This window comes from Marmota flaviventris, chromosome 15 (assembly GCF_047511675.1).
Source record: "Marmota flaviventris isolate mMarFla1 chromosome 15, mMarFla1.hap1, whole genome shotgun sequence".
Taxonomy (NCBI): domain Eukaryota; kingdom Metazoa; phylum Chordata; class Mammalia; order Rodentia; family Sciuridae; genus Marmota; species Marmota flaviventris.
In genome coordinates this window covers 82614163-82635495 of record NC_092512.1, presented here as the reverse complement: position 1 = coordinate 82635495, position 21333 = coordinate 82614163, and the positions used below count along the sequence as shown (strand labels likewise).

Genomic DNA, 21333 nt, shown 5'->3' with positions numbered 1-21333 from the left:
TGCACCAATTTGCAGTCCCACCAGCAGTGTACAAGTGTACCCTTTTCCCCACATCCTCGCCAACACTTGTTGTTGTTTGACTTCATAATGGCTGCCAATTTTACTGGAGTGAGATGGTATCTTAGGGTGGTTTTGATTTGCATTTCTCTGACTGTTAGAGATGGTGAGCATTTTTTCATGTGCTTGTTGATTGATTGTATGTCCTCGTCTGAGAAGTGTCTGTTCAGGTCCTTGGCCCATTTGTTGATTGGGTTATTTGTTATCTTATTGTTTGATTTTTTGAGTTCTTTGTATATTCTGGATATTAGGGCTCTATCTGAAGTGTGAGGGGTAAAAATTTGTTCCCATGATGTAGGCTCTCTATTTACCTCTCTTATTGTTTCCCTTGCTGAGGAAAATCTTTTTAGTTTAAGTAAGTCCCATTTGTTTATTCTTGTTATTAACTCTTGTGCTACGGGTGTCCTATTGAGGAATTTGGAGCCCGACCCCACAGTATGTAGATTGTAGCCAACTTTTTCTTCTATCAGACGGCGTGTCTCTGATTTGATATCTAGATCCTTGACCCATTTTGAGTTAACTTTTGTGCATGGCGAGAGAAAGGGATTCAGTTTCATTTTGTTGCATATGGATTTCCAGTTTTCCCAGCACCATTTGTTGAAGATGCTATCCTTCCTCCATTGCATGCTTTTAGCTCCTTTATCAAATATAAGAAAGTTGTAATTTTGTGGATTGGTTTCTGTATCCTCTATTCTGTACCATTGGTCCACCTGCCTGTTTTGGTACCAGTACCATGCTGTTTTTGTTACTATTGCTCTGTCGTATAGTTTGAACTCTGGTATCGCTATACCTCCAGATTCACACTTCCTGCTTAGAATTGCTTTTGCTATTCTGGGTCTTTTGTTTTTCCATATGAATTTCATGATTGCTTTCTCTATTTCTACAAGAAATTCCGTTGGGATTTTGAAAAAAAAATTTTTTTTTGAAAAAAAAAAAAAAAAAGTCTCGAAAGCAGCCAGAAAAGCAGGTCACATTACATCAGAGGAAGGATTGTTTTAATAACCTTGACTATGTCTTCAGAAACATGGACACCAAACGTGACTGCTGAGGAGAGAGTGAACCCACTCAAATTGACATCCAGAGAAAATGTTCTCCGGGAATGACAGTGAAATAAACAAAAATACATTTACACAAAGGAAAGCTAAGATAATTTATCAAAGATCAAATTTCAAGCTGAAGGAAAATGATACTAGAGGAAAATCTGGATCCTTATGAACAAAGGATGAGCATCAGAAATGGTAAGTATAGTTATGGTTTGGATGTGAGGTGTCCCCCAAAAGCTCAAGTGAAATAATGCAAGAAGATTCAGGGGAGGAATGATTGGGTTGTGAATTAACCCCCCTGATAGAAATTAACTGAGTGGTATCTGAAGTAGTAAGGTATTGCTGGAGGAGGTGGGAACTGGGGCATGGCTTGGGGGTATATATTTCTATCTGGTCCATGGAGACCTCTCTTTCTGATCATCATGTGAGCTGCTTCCTTCAGCCACACTCTTTTGCCATCATGTTCCGCCTCATCTTGAGCACTGAGGAATGGAGCTGGCCTTCTATTGACTAAGACCTCTGAAACTGTGAGGCCTCAAATAAACTTTTCCTCCTCTACAATTGTTCTGGTTGGGTCTTTTAGCCACAGCAGTGATAAAGTTGACCAAAACAAGTATAAAAACACTTTTTCCTCTTTTTAATTTATTTTGAGATAGGGTCTTCCTAAGTTGCTAAAACTGGCCTCAAATTTAGATACTATTCCTGGCTTCAACCCCCCAAGTCAGTGGGATTACAGATATAATTACCACCATGCCCAGCGTGCCTCATACATTCTTTAAAATATGCATGACTGTTTTAAGCAAAAATATGTTATTTTGGCAAGGCCTTAAGCAACTCAGGAGAAATGTGGCTCAGTGATTAAGTGCCCCTGGTTCAATCCCTGGTACCCGCCCCCCCAAAAAAAATCTGGTGGCATTTTCATTATATATATACATATATATACACACACATATATGCATATATATATAAAGCACACACATCAATATATTATTTTGTAATGCTAAAAGAGGTATTTTATCAGGAAGATGAAAGTATATGTGCCTAGTAACAGAATTTAAAGTACAATAAGTAAAAACAGAATTAAAGGGAGAAAGAGAATTCCACAATCATAATAGGTTCTGACATCTGTATTTCAGTAGCTGATAAAACTAGGCAAAAAATATCAACCTGTTTATATTGACATGACAGTTTGATATTATGGAAAGATATCAATCAATCAAACAAGGAATAGAAAAGAACATCCAATTTCAGACCCATGCATATATGATCAACTGATTTTCAAAAAAAGGTGCCAAGGCAATTCAATTATGGGGGGGAAAAGACTTTTGAACAAAAGGGGAAAAAAACCTAGTTATCAAAATGAAAAGAATTAACTAACATCCCTACCTTACACCATCTACAAAAATTAACTTCCAATGGATCTTAGTCCTAAACGCAAACACAGAAACCATAACATTTCTAGAAGAAAATAGGAGAAAAGCTTTGTAAGATAAGCTAGGAGTATCAGCTTGCTGGGGCTTCTGTGGGCCAAATCTGGGATAATTTGAACATGAAATATAAGGACAATAATGGGTTGTATCCCATAAAATAAAACTAGAACCATGAGTATATATTGATAAATTTTGAAAAATATCAAAAGTATTTATTTTAAAAAATGAATTAAAAAATGGGGAGAAGGAAAACTTTGTCTTACAATAAGATATAAACTGACAGTCAGGGAATAAGTGATGAACTCAGAAATCATTTCACAACCATCAACTGAATGAGCCAAGGGTCATCTGCAGACATGAAACACAGAGGGGTTAAGTCTCAGAGGAGACAGGACATAATGCATCTCCAAGCATCTCCCACATTAGTTTCTGACTGGTTGCAAAGAAAAATAAATGGCATTAGACAGACAAAATAAATGTTTTCTGTAAAGATTAGTCAAAATGACTGTTACCAGAAAAAGGCAAATGGATACTGTGTGCCCCCACATGTGATGTGACAGCCTAAGAAGAAGTGAAGTGTATTCTGGCCAGGGATAGATCACTCAAATCTCATCATGAGAAAGCATAAAGCAAACATTCCTCCAAAGTGTCAGTGTCATGAAAGACAAAAGCAAGGATGAGGAATTGTTTCAGATTAAAGGAGAGTAAAAGGATACGACTAAATGCAGTCCATGACTGGATTCTGTCCTTAGAAGGGTAGAAAATGCTTCAGAGGACGTTAATGGGACAAAACTGAAATCGAGCTGTAGATTAAAAATGAAAGCGATGAAGTTCATTACTGTACTTAAGAGAATACTCTTAAGAAATACACACTGATAGAAAGAGATAAGAGGACTTGATGCGTGTAACTTACATGCAAATGGTTCAGAAAATAAATAAATATGTATGAATAGAAGAAAAAATAAAAAGTTAACATTAAAAAAATGTCAAAGTTTTCTCTTTTTTAAATTGTTCAATCTGCGAAAAAGGTACAGAGAGTTCTGCTTTTCTTGCAACTTTGCACCAATAAAAACTTGTCACACAAAAAGAGTAGTAGTAATAGTAGAGGAAATAATGGAAGGACACAACAGCTGGGGTCAGAGTCCTTGAGTCCTATTTCCTATGGACATGGCACAAATAATCTATAACCTCTCTGCCTCTATTCCCTTCTCCCTGAGTACACAGCAAGTATCTACCTTCCAGGTCCCACAGGGTTGATAAGGGTAAATGAGGACATGTAACTTCAGACCTTGGAAAGTGAATACAACTATATCAGTGAGTGGGAAAGTAGGAGGTAGGAGTGTCAAAAAAAACATGGTTTAATAACAGAACAATAAAACATCAGTGCCCAGCAGTCTTCTTTGCTATTACCCCGCTATCTAAAAGTCAGTCATGAGAGAACAGCAGATGCAGGGCCGCCCCCACCGCCCCCATCTTCTCTCCCTGCCAGGGCATATTCATCATCAACCAGCAGCACCCCAATGCCTACACAGAGAGTGGGAAGCAATCCCCTAACAGAGGCAAGTGGGGACAAAGGACACACTACAGGCCTGGTAAACTTAGTCAGAACAATTTGTGAAGGCATGATGAAAAAGAGCTACTCTAGGCTCAAGCCCCATATTTTTCTAAATACAATTTAGAAGAAGAACCATTCTGGAAATTCTGGAAAAGAACCCACATTTCGGCTGGGGTTGGGGCTCAGCAGTAGAGCACTTGCCTTGCGCGTACGCCTCCGAGGCCCTGGGTTTGATCCTCTGCACCACATAAAAATAAATAAATAAAATAAAGGTATTTGTGTCCAACTACAACTAAAAGATAAATATTAAACAAACAAACAAACAAACAAACCCACATTTGACTCCAAAGAATATTTTACCGATTTGTGATGATGTCATCCCAGATGTTCATGGGGTCCATTTTAACATCTGGATATCTGTTTGTCCAGGTTTTTAGAAGTCTCTGAAGGGGGACCTGAGATGATAAATTATCTAAAAATAATATTAGAAAATGATTATACCCACAGTTCAATGACAAGACCAATTGACAGAGTGGAGTCATCGTTGCTAAACAGAAAATTCAAATCTCATGTTCAAATTTTAAAAAGGGACTTATCTTTATTTCATAAAAGGAACACAAATCATTCTACTAAATCTAATACATTTTGACACTAAAACTCAATTACTTTCAAGATACATAAAAAAGACAGAAATAAACATATACAAAATATCTTTATATTTACTACAAGGCCACTATCCTTTATCTGCAATTCCAAAATCTAAAAAGCACTAAAATCTGAAAAGGTTTTCATAGGCTTGTAGTAAATTTTCTTGAATGCATAATTGATCTAAATTGGCACAAAGATATTTACAGATTTTGTTTATATCATTAACAGGATTATTTACAATGTAGTCTGGAGACTCATCACTGTTCTTAATTAGGGAATACTGTCCTAGCCCTGGAAAATTTGTAGGGAACACTTCTCATATTTAAAACAACCTAGCCTTGACACTCTCAGAAAAGAAATTCATTCTAATCCTCACAAAATTGAAATTTCACATTGTTAATTTTTTGTTTAGAACTTTAGTTTTCTCTTTCTGTGACTGGAAAGCAATGGTTAGGGATATGAGCTTAATTTACATGGTCCTGGGTTCTCCACTTTCATTTATTACTGTATATAAGCCGTTTAAATTCTCTAGGGCTCTATAAAACAAGGAAAAAATATCCATACATCCTAAACAGGTTATAAAAACAACCTTAAGGTAATACAGATAAAGAGATTAATTTAGTTCTTAGACAGTAGAAAACAATAAATATATGTACCTGAAAAATATTTCTCCAAATTTAAATGGAATAATAAGGTAGATAGATATAAAAACCAATTTTTTGTTAGTACCCTCAAACACTTTTCATAATTATTTTTAATAATTTAAAAAACAAAAATAAACATTTATAACTAAAATATTTCACCTTTGAAAACACGTACTCTCACAGGCACTGGGATAAAATCCACTATTAGCAGGACATAGGCCTTCATGACTGGTCAATTTCTCATCCATTCCCTCTCGCCCTTGGGCTGATCTTCCTTTGACCATTCAGGAAACTCCTCTATCCACACTCCACTTGAACCTCTCCTCCAAGAGCTTCCTACCAGGCTAGGCCCTACCACTTGGGTCCACACCTACTTATCCTTGGAATCATCCTTGGCTTTCCATCCCCAGTGTATAGAATAAAGCTTGACTGTTTAAAAATACTTATATCACCTCAAAATGTGTACATGTAGAACAAACTCAAGGCTGTTCCAACCAATGCAGTAAGAAACATGTACTTCTACTAAGAAAAACAAAACTACCACAACAAACTCTTCCATAATTAGAAAAAGGAAAAAAAGGCTAAAAAAATTACCTTGTTTAGTTATAAAACTGATGAACTCCTGAATTTCTGTTAAAGCTTGTACAGACTGTAACTTGGTGAGTCTACTTCTGTGTAAGAGGACATCAATACTAGAATAATTCTAGGAAAAAAAAAAAGGCATTTACCATTGTCATACACCAGTTTACCACTTACAACTTGTAATACAGTCCTCTGAAATGTGAAATATAGAAACTGTCCTATAAATACACTAGTTACCCAGTGTGTCCCAGAGTGCTTAACAATGAGGTCAGACACAATTAACAAATGGTTTAAATTTTTTTTTCTATTGCAATTTAGGTTTTTAATTACAGTTTGATTAAACAAAACCAATAAAATCAATATAACCAGGCTGTCTATATTTTTACCAGTTGTTTTTTCTTTATCTTTTTCGTGTTAAGGACACTGAACACATGCTCTACCATGAAGCTATACCCCGAGTCAAATAAATTTTTTTGTTTAATTTTTTTTTAATCTTTTTATCCCCTAGTGCTGGGAAATTGAACCTAGGACCTCACATGTGCTAAATGTTGTTGAAAGACCCTGTTATAAGTAGACAACTGTCTCACAAATGAAACAGTTCACAACTGTGAGTTGTGAAAAGATCTCAGAAACACAAGAAGGAAGAAGTAGCAGTAGAAAATGAACAAAGTAACCAAACTCCCATAGTTACTCCACCAAGAAAAGTCTACCTTGAAAGTTCTTTAACATTGTGAGAAAGATAAAAACCAAGGAAAAAACAATAAGTGGAACTTTCTTAAAAATGGGGGAAAAGGAGGCTGGGATTGTGGCTCGGTGGTAAAGCTCTCGCCTAGCTCGTGCGAGGCCCTGGGTTCAATCCTCGGTGCCACATATAAAATAAAAAAAATGAAAATAAATGGGGGATGGAGGAGATCTAACATGGCGGCGGGCGGAGAGATCAAGTCTCTGAACTCTTCAACTGCGTGGGCATAGGGAGCCGTAAATTGTCTAAATGCTGTTTGCTCAGGATCACTAGGCAATGCTGAGCTGACGTGGATCTGGGGCGTACAGTCTGGGCCCCTCAGAACACACACACTGAGCCCGGATCAGCTGCATTCAAGCTCTGGTTCCCCTGCTTCTCGTGACTCAGCACTAACGATCCCGCTGAAATAACTGGTTGGCCCTTATGAACTTACAGAGGTAAAAGCCAACTGAGCCTTCATAGGCAGTGGCCACAGGATTGAAACGGGGATTGGGAGAGACAGTCAGGACCCACCCATTGCATTGGTCACCTGGCAAAGGGAACGAATGGTCACCATTTGCATGGGATACCACCTTGGCAGAGAACTGACGTCACGGGCGGAGGAGATAACTGCATTGAAACCAGCGCGACAGGTGGGTAATCCCCTAGCCATCTCTCTCCACACAGCGGGGAAACCGTAAGGGCCCCTCCCAGCTCTCGCGTAAGGGCCCCACCCAGCTCTCCTGTGAGCACAATAGCTAGACGGAGGGAATCAGGAGTGGCGCGGGACTCGCAGCGCGGAACTCCCAGCTACCGCTCCAACCAGTGCTGACAACTGAGGTCTCTTGCACCAGCTACCGGGGGCGTGGCTACCGGAGGGCAAGCAAGTTCGCTGGGGGTTCTCAGCCCCAAGCTCTACAAACTTAGGGTCTGAGGGAGGCAAACAGGGAGAGTGAGCCCAGGCGTTCATGAAAACAGGGCTCCCAGGAGCAGCAGACCTGGCGTGTAACCAGTATTGTGGTGAGCGTCACAGGTGAGCGCGGCCTGGCTTGAGGAAACACAAGAGAAGGCCCTAGGCACTCAGGATTGGAGACCTGCCCAGTCTGGGAGGAAGAGCTGCTGCACAGTGATTGGTTCCCACCTATTGAGAGGAGAAGCTTGACCCAGTGGGCACAGCTCCACCTACTGGAAGAGAAGTTAATCGAACTCTAGGACTGCATTTATTATTATTATTATCATTTTTTTTCTTTTTCTTTCATTTTCAATTTTTTTTTTGTTTGTTGTTGTTGTTCTTTAACTTCTTTTAAAATGTTTTCAATTTTTTTAAATTTTTTTATTTTATTATTATTTTAAATTTTAATTTTCATTTTTCTATTATCATTATTATTTTTGTAAAAAAATTTTTTTTTCTTTTCTTTATTTCTTTCTTTATTTTCTAATTTTTTTTGTTTTTGTTTCTTTTGTCTTTTCAATTATCTTATTCCCCCTTCCTTGAATTCTACCTGCCTACTCTCATTCTCTTTAGTGACTTCTTCTCTTCCCTTCTAATATCTTTCCTCCCAAACATCAAATAAATTTATAAGAGTAAACAGTAACTCAGCAGTCAAACAGAACAAGAAGTAACATGAGCAGCATAAAAAAGCAAGGAAGAAAAGGAGTACAAACAATGAAGGACAGCCTAAATATTCAGGAGGACCTAGAGTCAGCAGAAAAATGGTCATATAAAGAACTCAAGGAATACCTTAGACAGATGGAATGGAACCTTAAAGAGGATACGAGACAGCAAATCCAAACAGTGAAAGAACACTTTGAAAATGAATTACATAAACAGATAAAAGAAGAAGTTAAGCATCTTTATCAGGAGATAGAGATTATAAAAAAAAAAAATCAAACAATAATTCTAGAAATGAAGGAAACGATAAGCCAAATTAAAAACTCAATTGAGAGTATCACGAACAGAGTGGAGCAAGTAGAAGCCAGAACGTCAGATAATGAAGACAAAATATATCATCTTGAAAAGAGCCTAGCCAACTCAGAAAGGCTGGTAAAAAATCACGAGAAAAACATCCAAGAGATATGGGATAACATAAAAAAACCAAACCTACGAGTCATCGGGATAGAGGAAGGTACAGAGAATCAAACCAAGGGAATGAGTAACCTGCTGAATGAAATAATTACAGAAAACTTTCCAGAAATAAAAAATGAAACGGATATACAAATTGTAGATTCATACAGGACACCGAGCACACAAAATCACAGTAGACCAACGCCAAGACACATTGCTATGAAGATATCCAATATACAGAACAAAGAGAAAATATTAAAAGCTACAAGAGAAAGGCAGATTACATTCAGGGGTAAACCAATAAGGTTAACAACGGATTTTTCATCACAGACGCTGAAAGCGAGAAGATCCTGGAACAACGTATTTCAAACACTGAAAGACAATGGATGCCAACCAAGAATTCTGTATCCAGCAAAATTAAGCTTCAGGTACAACAACGAAATAAAAATCTTTCATGATAAACAAAAGCTAAAAGAATTTGCAGCCAGAAAACCAGCACTGCAAAGCATCTTGAGCAAAACACTACATGAGGAAGAAATGAAAAACAATAACCAAAACCATCAGTGGGAAGTGCCTCTATAAGGACAGAGGGCGGGGGGGAAAGCTAACCGTGGAGTAACAAACTAAATTATATATATAAAAAAAAAGAAGATAAATAATCAAACATGGCTGGAAGTACAAACCATATATCAATAGTAACTCTATAAACGTTAATGGCTTAAACTCTCCAATAAAGCGATATAGGCTGGTAACATGGATTAAAAAAACAAATCCAACAATATGCTGCCTCCAGGAGACACATCTGATTGGAAAAGACATACACAGGCGGAAGGTGAAAGGTTGGGAAAAAATATACCAAGCACACGGTCCTCGTAAGCAAGCAGGGGTAGCCATCCTCATATTGAATAAAATCGACTTCAAGACTAAGTTAATCATAAGGGATAAGGAAGGACACTATATACTGTTAAAAGGAACCATTCACCAACAAGACATAACAATTATCAATATTTATGCACCAAATAATGGTGCTGCGACGTTCATAAAACAAATTCTCCTCAAGTTCAAGAATCAAATAGACCACAACACAATAATTATGGGTGACTTCAACACACCTCTCTCACCATTGGACAGATCCTCCAAACAAAAGTTGAATAAAGAAACTATAAAACTCAATATCACAATCAACAACCTAGACTTAACTGACATATATAGAATATATCAACCATCATCAAGTGGATATACTCTTTTCTCAGCAGGACATGGATCCTTCTCAAAAATAGACCATATATTATGCCATAGGGCAACCTTCAGTAAATATGCAGGGGTGGAGATAATACCATGCATTTTATCTGATCATAATGGAATGAAACTGGAAATCAATAATAAAAGAAGGAAGGAAAAATCCTACATCACATGGAAATTGAACAATGTGTTACTGAATGATCATTGGGTTACAGAAGACATAAAGGAGGAAATCAAAAAATTCTTAGAGATAAATGAAAATACAGACACAACATATCAGAATCTATGGGACACAATGAAAGCAGTTTTAAGAGGGAAATTCATCGCCTGGAGGTCATTCCTCAAAAAAAGGAAAAACCAACAAATAAATGAGCTAACACTTCATCTCAAAGCCCTAGAAAAGGAAGAGCAAAACAACAGCAAATGAAGCAGAAGGCAAGAAATAATTAAAACCAGAGCGGAAATCAACGAAATTGAAACAAAAGAAACTATTGAAAAAATTAACAAAACTAAAAGTTGGTTCTTTGAAAAAATAAATAAGATCGACAGACCCTTAGCCATGCTAACGAAGAGAAGAAGAGAGAGAACTCAAATTACTAACATACGGGATGAAAAAGGCAATATCACAACAGACGCTACAGAAATACAGAAGACAATTAGAAATTATTTTGAAAACCTATATTCCAAAAAAATAGAAGATAGTGAAGACATCGATAAATGCCTTAAGTCATATGATTTGCCCAGACCTAGTCAGGAGGATACTCACAACTTGAACAGACCAATATCAATAGATGAAATAGAAGAAGCAATCAAAAGACTTCCAACCAAGAAAAGCCCAGGACCGGATGGGTATACAGCGGAGTTTTACAAAACCTTTAAGGAAGAATTAATACCAATACTTTTCAAGTTATTTCAGGAAATAGAAAAAGAGGGAGCTCTGCCAAATTCATTCTATGAGGCCAACATCACCCTGATTCCGAAACCAGACAAAGACACCTCAAAGAAAGAAAACTACAAACCAATATCTCTGATGAACCTAGATGCAAAAATCCTCAATAAAATTCTGGCGAATCGGATACAAAGGCACATTAAAAAAATTGTGCACCATGATCAAGTAGGATTCATCCCTGGGATGCAAGGATGGTTCAATATACAGAAATCAATAAATGTTATTCACCACATCAATAGACTTAAAGATAAGAACCATATGATCATCTCAAGAGACGCAGAAAAAGCATTCGACAAAGTACAGCATCCCTTTATGTTCAAAACATTAGAAAAACTAGGGATAACAGGAACTTACCTCGACATTGTAAAAGGTATCTATGCTAAGCCTCAGGCTAGCATCATTCTCAATGGAGAAAAATTGAAGGCATTCCCCCTAAAATCTGGAACAATACAGGGATGCCCTCTATCACCACTTCTATTCAATATACTTCTCGAAACACTGGCCAGAGCAATTAGACAGACGAAAGAAATTAAAAGTATAAAAATAGGAAAGGAAGAACTTAAATTATCACTATTTGCAGATGACATAATTCTATACTTAGAAGACCCAAAAGGGTCTACAAAAAAACTACTAGGACTAATAAATGAATTCAGCAAAGTGGCAGGATATAAATCAACACGCATAAATCAAAGGCATTCCTGTATATCAGCGACAAAACTTCTGAAATGGAAATGAGGAAAAACACTCCATTCACATTATCCTGAAAAAAAATAAAATACTTGGGAATCAACCTAACAAAAGAGGTGAAAGATTTATACAATGAAAAGTACAAAACCCTAAAAAGAGAAGTAGAAGATCTTAGAAGATGGAAAAATATACCCTGCTCATGGATAGGCAGAACTAACATCATCAAAATGGCGACATTACCAAAAGTTCTCTATAGGTTTAATGCAATGCCAATCAAAATCCCAACGGCATTTCTTGTAGAAATAGATAAAGCAATCATGAAATTCATATGGAAAAATAAAAGACACAGAATAGCAAAAGCAATTCTAAGCAGGAAGTGTGAATCAGGCGGTATAGCGATACCAGATTTAAAACTATATTACAGAGCAATAGTAACAAAAACAGCATGGTACTGGTACCAAAACAAGCGGGTGGACCAATGGTACAGAATAGAGGACACAGAGACTAATCCACAAAGCTACAACTTTCTTATATTTGATAAAGGAGCTAAAAGCATGCAATGGAGGAAGGATAGCATCTTCAACAAATGGTGTTGGGAAAACTGGAAATCCATATGCAACAAAATGAAACTGAATCCCCTCCTCTCGCAATGCACAAAAGTTAACTCAAAGTGGATCAAGGAGCTAGATATCAAATCAGAGACTTTGCGCCTGATAGAAGAAAAAGTTGGCTCCGATCTACATATTGTGGGGTCGGGCTCCAAATTCCTTAATAAGACACCCATAGCACAAAAGTTAATAACAAGAATCAACAAATGGGACTTACTTAAACTGAAAAGTTTTTTCTCAGCAAGAGAAACAATAAGAGAGCCTACATAGGGAGCCTACATCATGGGAACAAATTTTTACTCCTCACACTTCAGATTGAGCCCTAATAACCAGAGTATACAAAGAACTCAAAAAATTAAACAATAAGAAAACAAATAACCCAATCAACAAATGGGCCAAAGACCTGAAAAGACACTTCTCAGAGGAGGACATACAATCAATCAACAAGTACATGAAAAAATGCTCACCATCTCTAGCAGTCAGAGAAATGCAAATCAAAACCACCCTAAGATACCATCTCACTCCAGTAAGATTGGCAGCCATTATGAAGTCAAACAACAACAAGTGCTGGAGAGGATGTGGGGAAAAGGGTACTCTTGTACATTGCTGGTGGGACTGCAAACTGGTGCCGCCAATTTGGAAAGCAGTATGGAGATTCCTGGGAAAGCTGGGAATGGAACCACCATTTGACCCAGCTATTGCCCTTCTCGGACTATTCCCTGAAGACCTTAAAAGAGCGTACTACAGGGATACTGCTACATCGATGTTCATAGCAGCACAATTCACAATTGCTAGACTGTGGAACCAACCCAGATGCCCTTCAATAGATGAATGGATTAAAAAAAAAAATGTGGCATTTATACACCATGGAGTATTACGCAGCACTAAAAAATGACAAAATCATGGAATTTGTAGGAAAATGGATGGCACTAGAGCAGATTATGCTTAGTGAAGCAAGCCAATCCCTAAAAAACAAATACCAAATGTCTTCTTTGATATAATGAGAGCAACTAAGAACAGAGCAGGGAGGAAGAGCAGGAAGAAAAGATTAACATTAAACAGAGACATGAGGTGGGAGGGAAAGGGAGAGAAAAGGGAAATTGCATGGTAATGGAGGGAGACCCTCATTGTTATACAAAATTTCATATAAGAGGTTGTGAGGGGAATGGGAAAATAAACAAGGAGAGAAATGAATTACAGTAGATGGGGTAGAGAGAGAAGATGGGAGGGGAGGGGAGGGGGGATAGTAGAGGATAGGAAAGGTAGCAGAATACAACAGTTACTAATAGGGCATTATGTAAAAATGTGGATGTGTAACCGACGTGATTCTGCAATCTGTATTTGGGGTAAAATTGGGAGTTCATAACCAACTTGAATCTAATGTATGAAATATGATATGTCAAGAGCTTTGTAATGTTTTGAACAACCAATAAAAAAAAAGATACAAGCATAAATTAATGAAATAAAAGGCAAAAATACATTACAGAAAAAAAATAAATAAATGGGGGAAAAAAGATTTAAAAAGATATAAGTCAAAGGACAAATGGAGAACACTATAAGAAGAAACCAAAGACTAGAAAGATGAAGGAAATGGGCAGTATACAATATTATAAAAAAATCTTGGTTATTTTTTATGAGTTTATTAACTTTTGAAACTATTATACAAATGGTATAGTTCAGATAGATATATTTGTATTACCTGCATAAAACTCTGAATGCCGTTTTCAACATAATACTTGGCCCTATCAAAATCATCTTGCAAGATGTAAAGGAGACTCAGCTCCTGACTGTACTGCAGCTTGATGAAAGCCTGCTGCAGCTCCTGGTGCATGGCCTCATCCATGAAGGTCAGCAGGGACTGGTTGCCCTCACCTTGAAGCAGGAGCTTCAGCTTGCTGCGGATCATGTATGGTAGAAACATCTCCTGAGGAGCATAAGAATCTATTTGTAACTTCAGAAAGCCATTTTGAATATGTCTGTCATTTCTGTAAAATTTTTAGCAGTGATTTTATGGGTCAAGATTCAAAGTGATAATGTGTGATGTCCAAATCTAAAACTAAGAACAAGTTCACCTAAAATGTCTTGTTTTATAACCATGCAATATATAGGAACATCCTCTACAGAAAATGGCATCTACTTTTAATTGGAAGACAATCTTATGGTTCACACACATCAAGTAACATACAGTACCATAAAACCGGTGGTGGTGCAAGAGGGGCCACAGGCCGCCTCCTCTGTGTGGCCAGTGATGCAGAACACAGAGACAAAGAGGAAATATTCTCCCATGTGAGGATACCAAAGACGCTAATATTTATCTTAAAATATATCCCATTTATTGGAAAAGGTTTAGCTAAAGTGATGTGAGATTTAACAACGGTATGGAGTTTGTCAGGGGAGTCAAGTCATATAAATATCCAAATGCTCCACAACTACTACCCGGTTCAAGAAAATTTCTAAACAATTTTATTAACTATAAAACACCTGGTCATCTAAAATATTTATTTCACCAATCCAAAAATAATTATACCCAACCTGATAAAGTGGTTCACTCCACATTTTGTTTAGATCACTGTCTACACAGGCAGTAGAACAGTACTCAAGTGATTTCCACTCAGAGAGATGGCTGTAACAGTCAAGGGAGGCCAGTTCCCAGAAGTCTTTCTCAGCTTCTGTGGGCTCACCATCCTCCCACTCTTGTCTATTAAGAGCCTAGGAGGAAAATGGTAACAGATTATTTTGCAAAGCAGGAAAAAACACAAAAAGAAACATGTTAAAAAGGAGGTACTATTAACATTCATACTGAATACAACCATTTTCAGATTTATGGCAAAGTGAGAAAAAGAGAGAATATTCAGAGTAACAGTGAATGGAAAAATAAATTTTAAAAAGCTATCTTATAGTAATAAATGAATATAAAAGCCCTAATCAGGAGGGATTCATTTCTCTCAGAAAGCTAAGAGTGAAACCAATTAGTAAGAACTGAAGACTTTTAATGATCCACAATTTGAATTAAATCAGGACTATGGGTTATTTACCATTTAAGTCCTTAGATTCAAAATAAAGGACATTTGCAGAAATTACGGAGGACTTTAAAACCTGGTACATGCCTGTAATCAGGTACTCAGGAGGCTGAGGAGGGAGGATCAGCCTGGGAAACTTAGCAAGACTCTGTCTCAAAATAAAAAATAAAAGGGGCTAGGGATGCAGTTCAGTGATAAAGCACCACTGCGTACAATACCCAGTCTACAAACAAAAACAAAAACAGCCTCAGGCCACAGATCCTGAACTTAGTATCTGTATTTGAATAACCACTGGGAACTCAAAACGTAAATCATTGTCCCAAATTCTTCTTCACTCCTTTGCAACATTTTTTTTACTTTCTGAAGAAAAACAATTCCCAAGTAGGAATTGTAAAATCATATCAGATATAGAAACAACACTGTACAGTTTAGGGAGATAGTTCAATTCTAAAGTTACCCTGGGTTCAATCCCCAGTACCATCAAAAAGAGATACAATAATTTTTATTTCATATGTGGTTATTACGAAACCACACTTGGTTAGTATTCTAAAACCTAAGGAATAAAGGTAAAGCTAATAGATTTTTCACACAGAGAACTGTTAGAGTCTGTAAACAAGTCAGGATGGCTCCTGGCATTTTGCCAGAGAAATGTTAGAGTCTGTAAACAAGTCTGGATGGCGCCTGGCAAAATGCCAGAGGGAGTGGTTTGTGAAGTAACACCAGCAAGCCATTAAGTGTGGAGATTTCTTATTGGTTGACTGATGTATCTAGTTTATGCTAATTAAGATAAGCTGTGTGGAATGTATAAATACAGCTCCTGTCCTACAATAAACAGCTTCCACTCCTGCTGTATCAATGTACACAAGTTATTCGTCACACCCCCCCACCCCCCCGTTATTTTGCCCAGCCAGCCGGGCTGCGGCAGAGAACGAAAGAGTTAATGCAACTGATATAAAGGCTACAGATTGATTTTACCTCATTATACTGTTTAGCAGCTTCAGAATAATCATTTCTGGCTTCTGCTAATAATGCATTCTGAGTGACTTGCTTTGTTCCTATCTCACTGCTAAAAATAGCCCGGAGGACATCATATTCTCCAATTGATCGATATAATCTATAAAAAAAACCAAAACACATTCAAATCAGTGAACACCTCAATATTTTAAAAGTTCTTCATACTATGAAGTGATAGTAAAGCAAGATGCCATACATTAAAGAAAACATAAAACTTTAATAGAAATTTTTAAGTTTTAAAGGCGCCCTTAGGTTTTTCTACTTTAATTATACAGTAGGCAAAGTAATTCTAATAAGCATTTAAAAGGAAGTCCGAAAATATCACAAGTCCATAAGGTATGAACTGTTTCATTAAATAAATTTTGATGAGTAACATATTTGGAGTTCTTGTCTAGTCCTAAAAATCTCAGAAACAAATAAACAATAATTTTCCCGCTACCGATGGGATATTTTAATCTATGTTTTATGAACCATCTCAATTCCAAAAACAGGTACTTCATTATAGTCATAATATTTACTTAACGAAAGTGTGACTCTATTTTGTCAAACAAGCCTCTTCTCTTTATGAAATTCTCAAGTTGGTGTTTATTATGTTTGTTTCCTTCCTTCCAGAAATTTCTTCAAGTCTCAACCAAAATGTCATCCCTAGCTTGATCAGCTGGCCAAGGACAACTTCCTCATTGGTTCTCCTGCCTTTTGATTCCCTTCTGGTATTAAATAGTTTGCATTTCCATCAAAACAGCCCTGCAGAATTTATGAACCAATGATTCCAAATTTAAATTTAAAAATTAAATAGACATGACTCTCTTATTGCCTTGATCCTAGAGGGTCAAAAGTAACAAATCAGACAGGAGTGGACAGATGGGTGGGAGAACAGAGCTTACAGTCAGGAACTGAGGAGAAGAGGAGAGCAACAGACATGTTCACAATATAGAAAAGAGATCCATACGTATACCCTACCCTGGTTTATAGGTGTCTGCTTTATGTTTGCTAGAACATGGTCAAAATGAGAACCATGACAGCAAGAGAGGATTAAATTATGTTCATTATATTCTGTCTGCAAAAAATGTAAAAATACTACACATAAAAGTATGAGGAAGTATTTAATCAAGTTAGAACCAAATGTGTAAAGTTTAAGTCCATAAAAATTCTATGCTCCATTTACCCAGCAAATAGACATTATGAGCTTCTTGCTCCCTGAAGATACTAAACATTAAAAATGTCACTTACTGTTCACTCAGACATCTGAAGCAATGGATAAAACAGCTACTGGGTAAAATCACATTAGCCCGAAGCTCTGAATTGCCCTGCATTGGGTTCTTCCCCTTTCTGTACTCACCATGTCCTCCGACTTCATGTTCTGGTGAGTTACATAGAAAAGTGTTTACATACACATCCTCTGGGATCCTTAATTTTTTGAGTCTGTGATCAATGTCTAATCCATTGCACAGTCTCTTAAGTTCCTGGCACAGTGCCTTACACAGTGATGGTGCTCAATTAAGAAGTGACTATATAACAAAAAATACAAGGATTCTGTGTCTTTACTTTTACTATCTTTTCCCATAAAGACCCAAAAATCACTTTAAAAAAAATAAATTCAGGTTTAATTTCAACCTTGAACTAACATCCTTCTCAGAATTAGACACTGGCTTTCACACAATAAAACCACAGTAAGAGAAGAATTACGTAAAATGCACAATGACAACCTACAAAATAGAATTTTTTTCAGATAACAAAGTATTTGGGATTAAACTGTGACTCCTAATGAAAAACATAAAAGCAACTTTATTATGTTCAGCAAAGCTGGAAAAAAACATAAAATACTAGGAACTATTATTTATAGCCACACTCTAAAAGAAGCTAAACTTGGATAACACGGAGTCTAAACTGTCTACTGAAAGAAATTAACCAGTTCAATTAATATTCTCTTTCTTTGAGCAACACATTCCTTCTCATGGCATCTGTTCTTGACTCACAGAATGGTACTCAGCATGAACAATTTTCTATAAACTTTCACAGAAGTGTTACTATTAACTTTATTCATTTTCTGCCAAAATGAAGACAAGTTTGTTTCTATTATTTTGTTTGGATTCACTGTACTGCAATTTGCCCCTAACGAGCTTACTTAGCAAGTTCCATCCATCGGAGGATGTCAGGAGGGAGGCAGGTCTTGCCCCGACTTCGCTTGCTGAGCGGCTCTGCAGGGGCTAGGTGAAGCAGTGCCTCCTCAAGAAGGCGGATACCCCCAGGCTGCTGTAGACTGGCTAGGCAGCTAGCACGGACAGTGGCTGGGTCAAGGCTCAGGAAGTCTGCATGCTGGCAACTGATTTCCTGTGAAACCATAAACACATGTAGCTGTTTAGCCTGTGGTACTTGGACCATATCTTCACAAGTGATTAATTCACTTTACTAAACATAAAAGAAAGTTTTGACGTAAGTAGTGATATCACCAAAAGCTTCTCTGTGTAATTCTATTAACAGATTTTCCTTCATTGTTCCATTCACTAAAAAGAGGAAATGACCTTTTGTTTTTACATCTAGTGCTTCATTTAAAGCTAGAAAAACACTGGCAAAATATGAAGACTAAAAAAATATGTGTGTGTTATACATATCCATATATATACAATTTTCAACCCCCAAACACATATCCAACAATTGCAATTGCCAGGAATACTTAGCCTGACTTGTTAAGAAGAACAGCTGAAAGACAAAGATTTCATATCCAATCACAAAAAGTGGGTGATTCATTTGTGTATTATTCTATGCAACCTCTTTTTTTCATTCTGGGGATACAGAGGATTTCAGGAATTATCATAATGAGCTTTACTTTTAACTCTCAATTTGAGAGTCCTATAACCATCAAAACAAAGAAATATAAACTTAAAATCTATATACAGAATAACATGTTACCACGTGTCAGCATTTTCATTAGAACAGCCTGTATATTACAAGTAACAATAAATGTTGGCAAGGATGTTGGGGAAAAGATACATTCATACATTGCTGGTAGAGCTACAAATTGGTGCAACCATCCTGGATAGCAGTACGAAGATTCCTCGGAAAACTTGGAATGGAACCACAGTTTGACCCACTTAACCCACTCCTTGGTATATACCCAAAGGACTTAAAATCAACATACTATAGTGACACAGCCACATCAATGTTCATAGGAGCTCAATTCACAATAGCTTTAAATATGGAACCAACCTAGGTGCTCTTCAACAGATGAATGGATCAAGAAAATGTGATACACACACACACACACACACACACACTGGAATATTACTCATCTATAAAAAATGATGACTTTATGACTCTTGCAGGTAAGTAAATGAATCTGGAGACTATCATACTAAGTGACATAAGCCAATCCCAAAAAAACCAAATGTTCTTTCTGATGTGTGGATGCTAACACACAACAGGATGGGGGAGGGAAGAATAGAAGTTCAATGGATTAGACAAAGGGGAATGAAAGGAGGAAAATAGAAAAGACAGTAGAATGAATTGGACATAACTTTCCTTATAATCATGTATGAATATACCACCAGTGAAACTCCACATCATGTACAACCAAGAGTGGGATCCTAATGTACTCCATGTATGTAAAATGTCAAAATACCACCTGTCATGTATATCTAAAAAGAATAAAATTAAAAAAGAACAGCTTATATGTAGGCACCTGGGTCTCTATGCACATGGCACGTGTGCACATACCTTGAAAAGATGGCCCTTGTACACTTGCACTGGCCCAACCCACTCCCCTAACAGCCATACCACACATACCAGCCACTGTATGGTCACCAAGCTGAATCCTGGAAAAATGTAAATCCTCCTAAGTAATTAAATAAACAAAAATGTTTCTTACCCTTTTGAGCTAGTGGTACAAGAAAAAAAATTCAAATAAAATTCTATCTTAATGAATAACAGCAAAAGTTTTGTCTTTGCTGATGTATCAGATTTTGAGACAACACCACTCTAATTTGGAAAGCAAAGCTTAGATATAAAAGGGAAGCTTAAATATAAAAAAAATCTTAATTCTCCTCACTCCATAATTACTTATCTTCTAGTTTCCAAAAGTATAGTAAGAACAATGCTATTGCTGATTGCATAAACCTTATGAGCCATTCATCCTTATGTTTATGACATAAGTCTGGGCAAATGTGCTTAATGAATATATCACTATTATTGGGTTATCATTCCTGTATATGCAAATGCATGCATAATTTAAATGAGTTACTTTAAGTTTATTTTCAAGAAGATTAACTATTTTGTTCAGCCCTACAGTGTCATTTTGGTTAATAAATAATAAGTTGCTAAGCAAAAGATAAATTGTAGAAATGGAAACTTTTAGTTTAGTCATTTGCTAGAACAAAAGCCTTTGTAAATACGGAGCAAAATGTATCATGATGACCTGGGAAGAGAAAATAAACTACATTCTCAGATATAAGAACCTGAAAAGGAGGTCATGATAGTAAACACTGCAAACTGTAGGCTCTGATGTGTAAGCATGAAGCTTGTACCATGTCTGATGGCAACCAGCAAGCTCTACAAACTATTTACTCATTTATGGCTAATAACTCTCCTCAACAGCTATTGAAAAGCCAGATTTTTAGTAAATCTCAGGTCAAAACTAGAAATTATGACTTAAAAAATCACTTCAGAATATAATGTAAAGGGAAGGCTGGGGCTGTGGCTCAGAGATAGAGCACTTGCCTGGCATGCGTAAGGCACTGGGTTCGATCTTCAGCACCACATGAATCTTCAAAAAAACTTTCCAACCAAGAATCTTATATCCAGCAAAATTAAGCTTTAGATTTGATGATGAAATAAAAACCTTCCATGATAAACAAAAGTTAAAAGAATTTACAACTCGAAAGCCTGTACTACAGAACATCTGGACAAATATTCCATGAGAAGAAAATGAAAAACAACACTGAAAATCAGCAAAGGGAGGTATTGCTCTAAAGGAAAAACTAATCAAAGGATAAACCAAATCAAGTTAAATAACAAAAATGACTGGGAATACAAATCATATCTCAATAATAACCCCAAATGTTAATGGCCTAAA

At 36.8% G+C, this 21333-nt stretch overlaps 1 protein-coding gene across 2 annotated transcripts in view; it reads right to left on the bottom strand.

The window, feature by feature from the left end:
* Prkdc (protein kinase, DNA-activated, catalytic subunit) overlaps window positions 1-21333 on the bottom strand; it is a 175759-nt gene that overhangs the window by 36617 nt on the left and 117809 nt on the right. For both annotated transcript variants that reach the window (XM_071602379.1, XM_027932827.2), the window contains exons 63-68: window positions 18391-18596; window positions 16227-16365; window positions 14764-14940; window positions 13931-14155; window positions 5972-6080; window positions 4446-4557 (exon numbers count right to left, since the gene is read on the bottom strand). In XM_071602379.1, the coding sequence (XP_071458480.1) occupies window positions 4446-4557; window positions 5972-6080; window positions 13931-14155; window positions 14764-14940; window positions 16227-16365; window positions 18391-18596 (968 nt within the window). The remainder of the gene's footprint in view (window positions 1-4445; window positions 4558-5971; window positions 6081-13930; window positions 14156-14763; window positions 14941-16226; window positions 16366-18390; window positions 18597-21333) is intronic.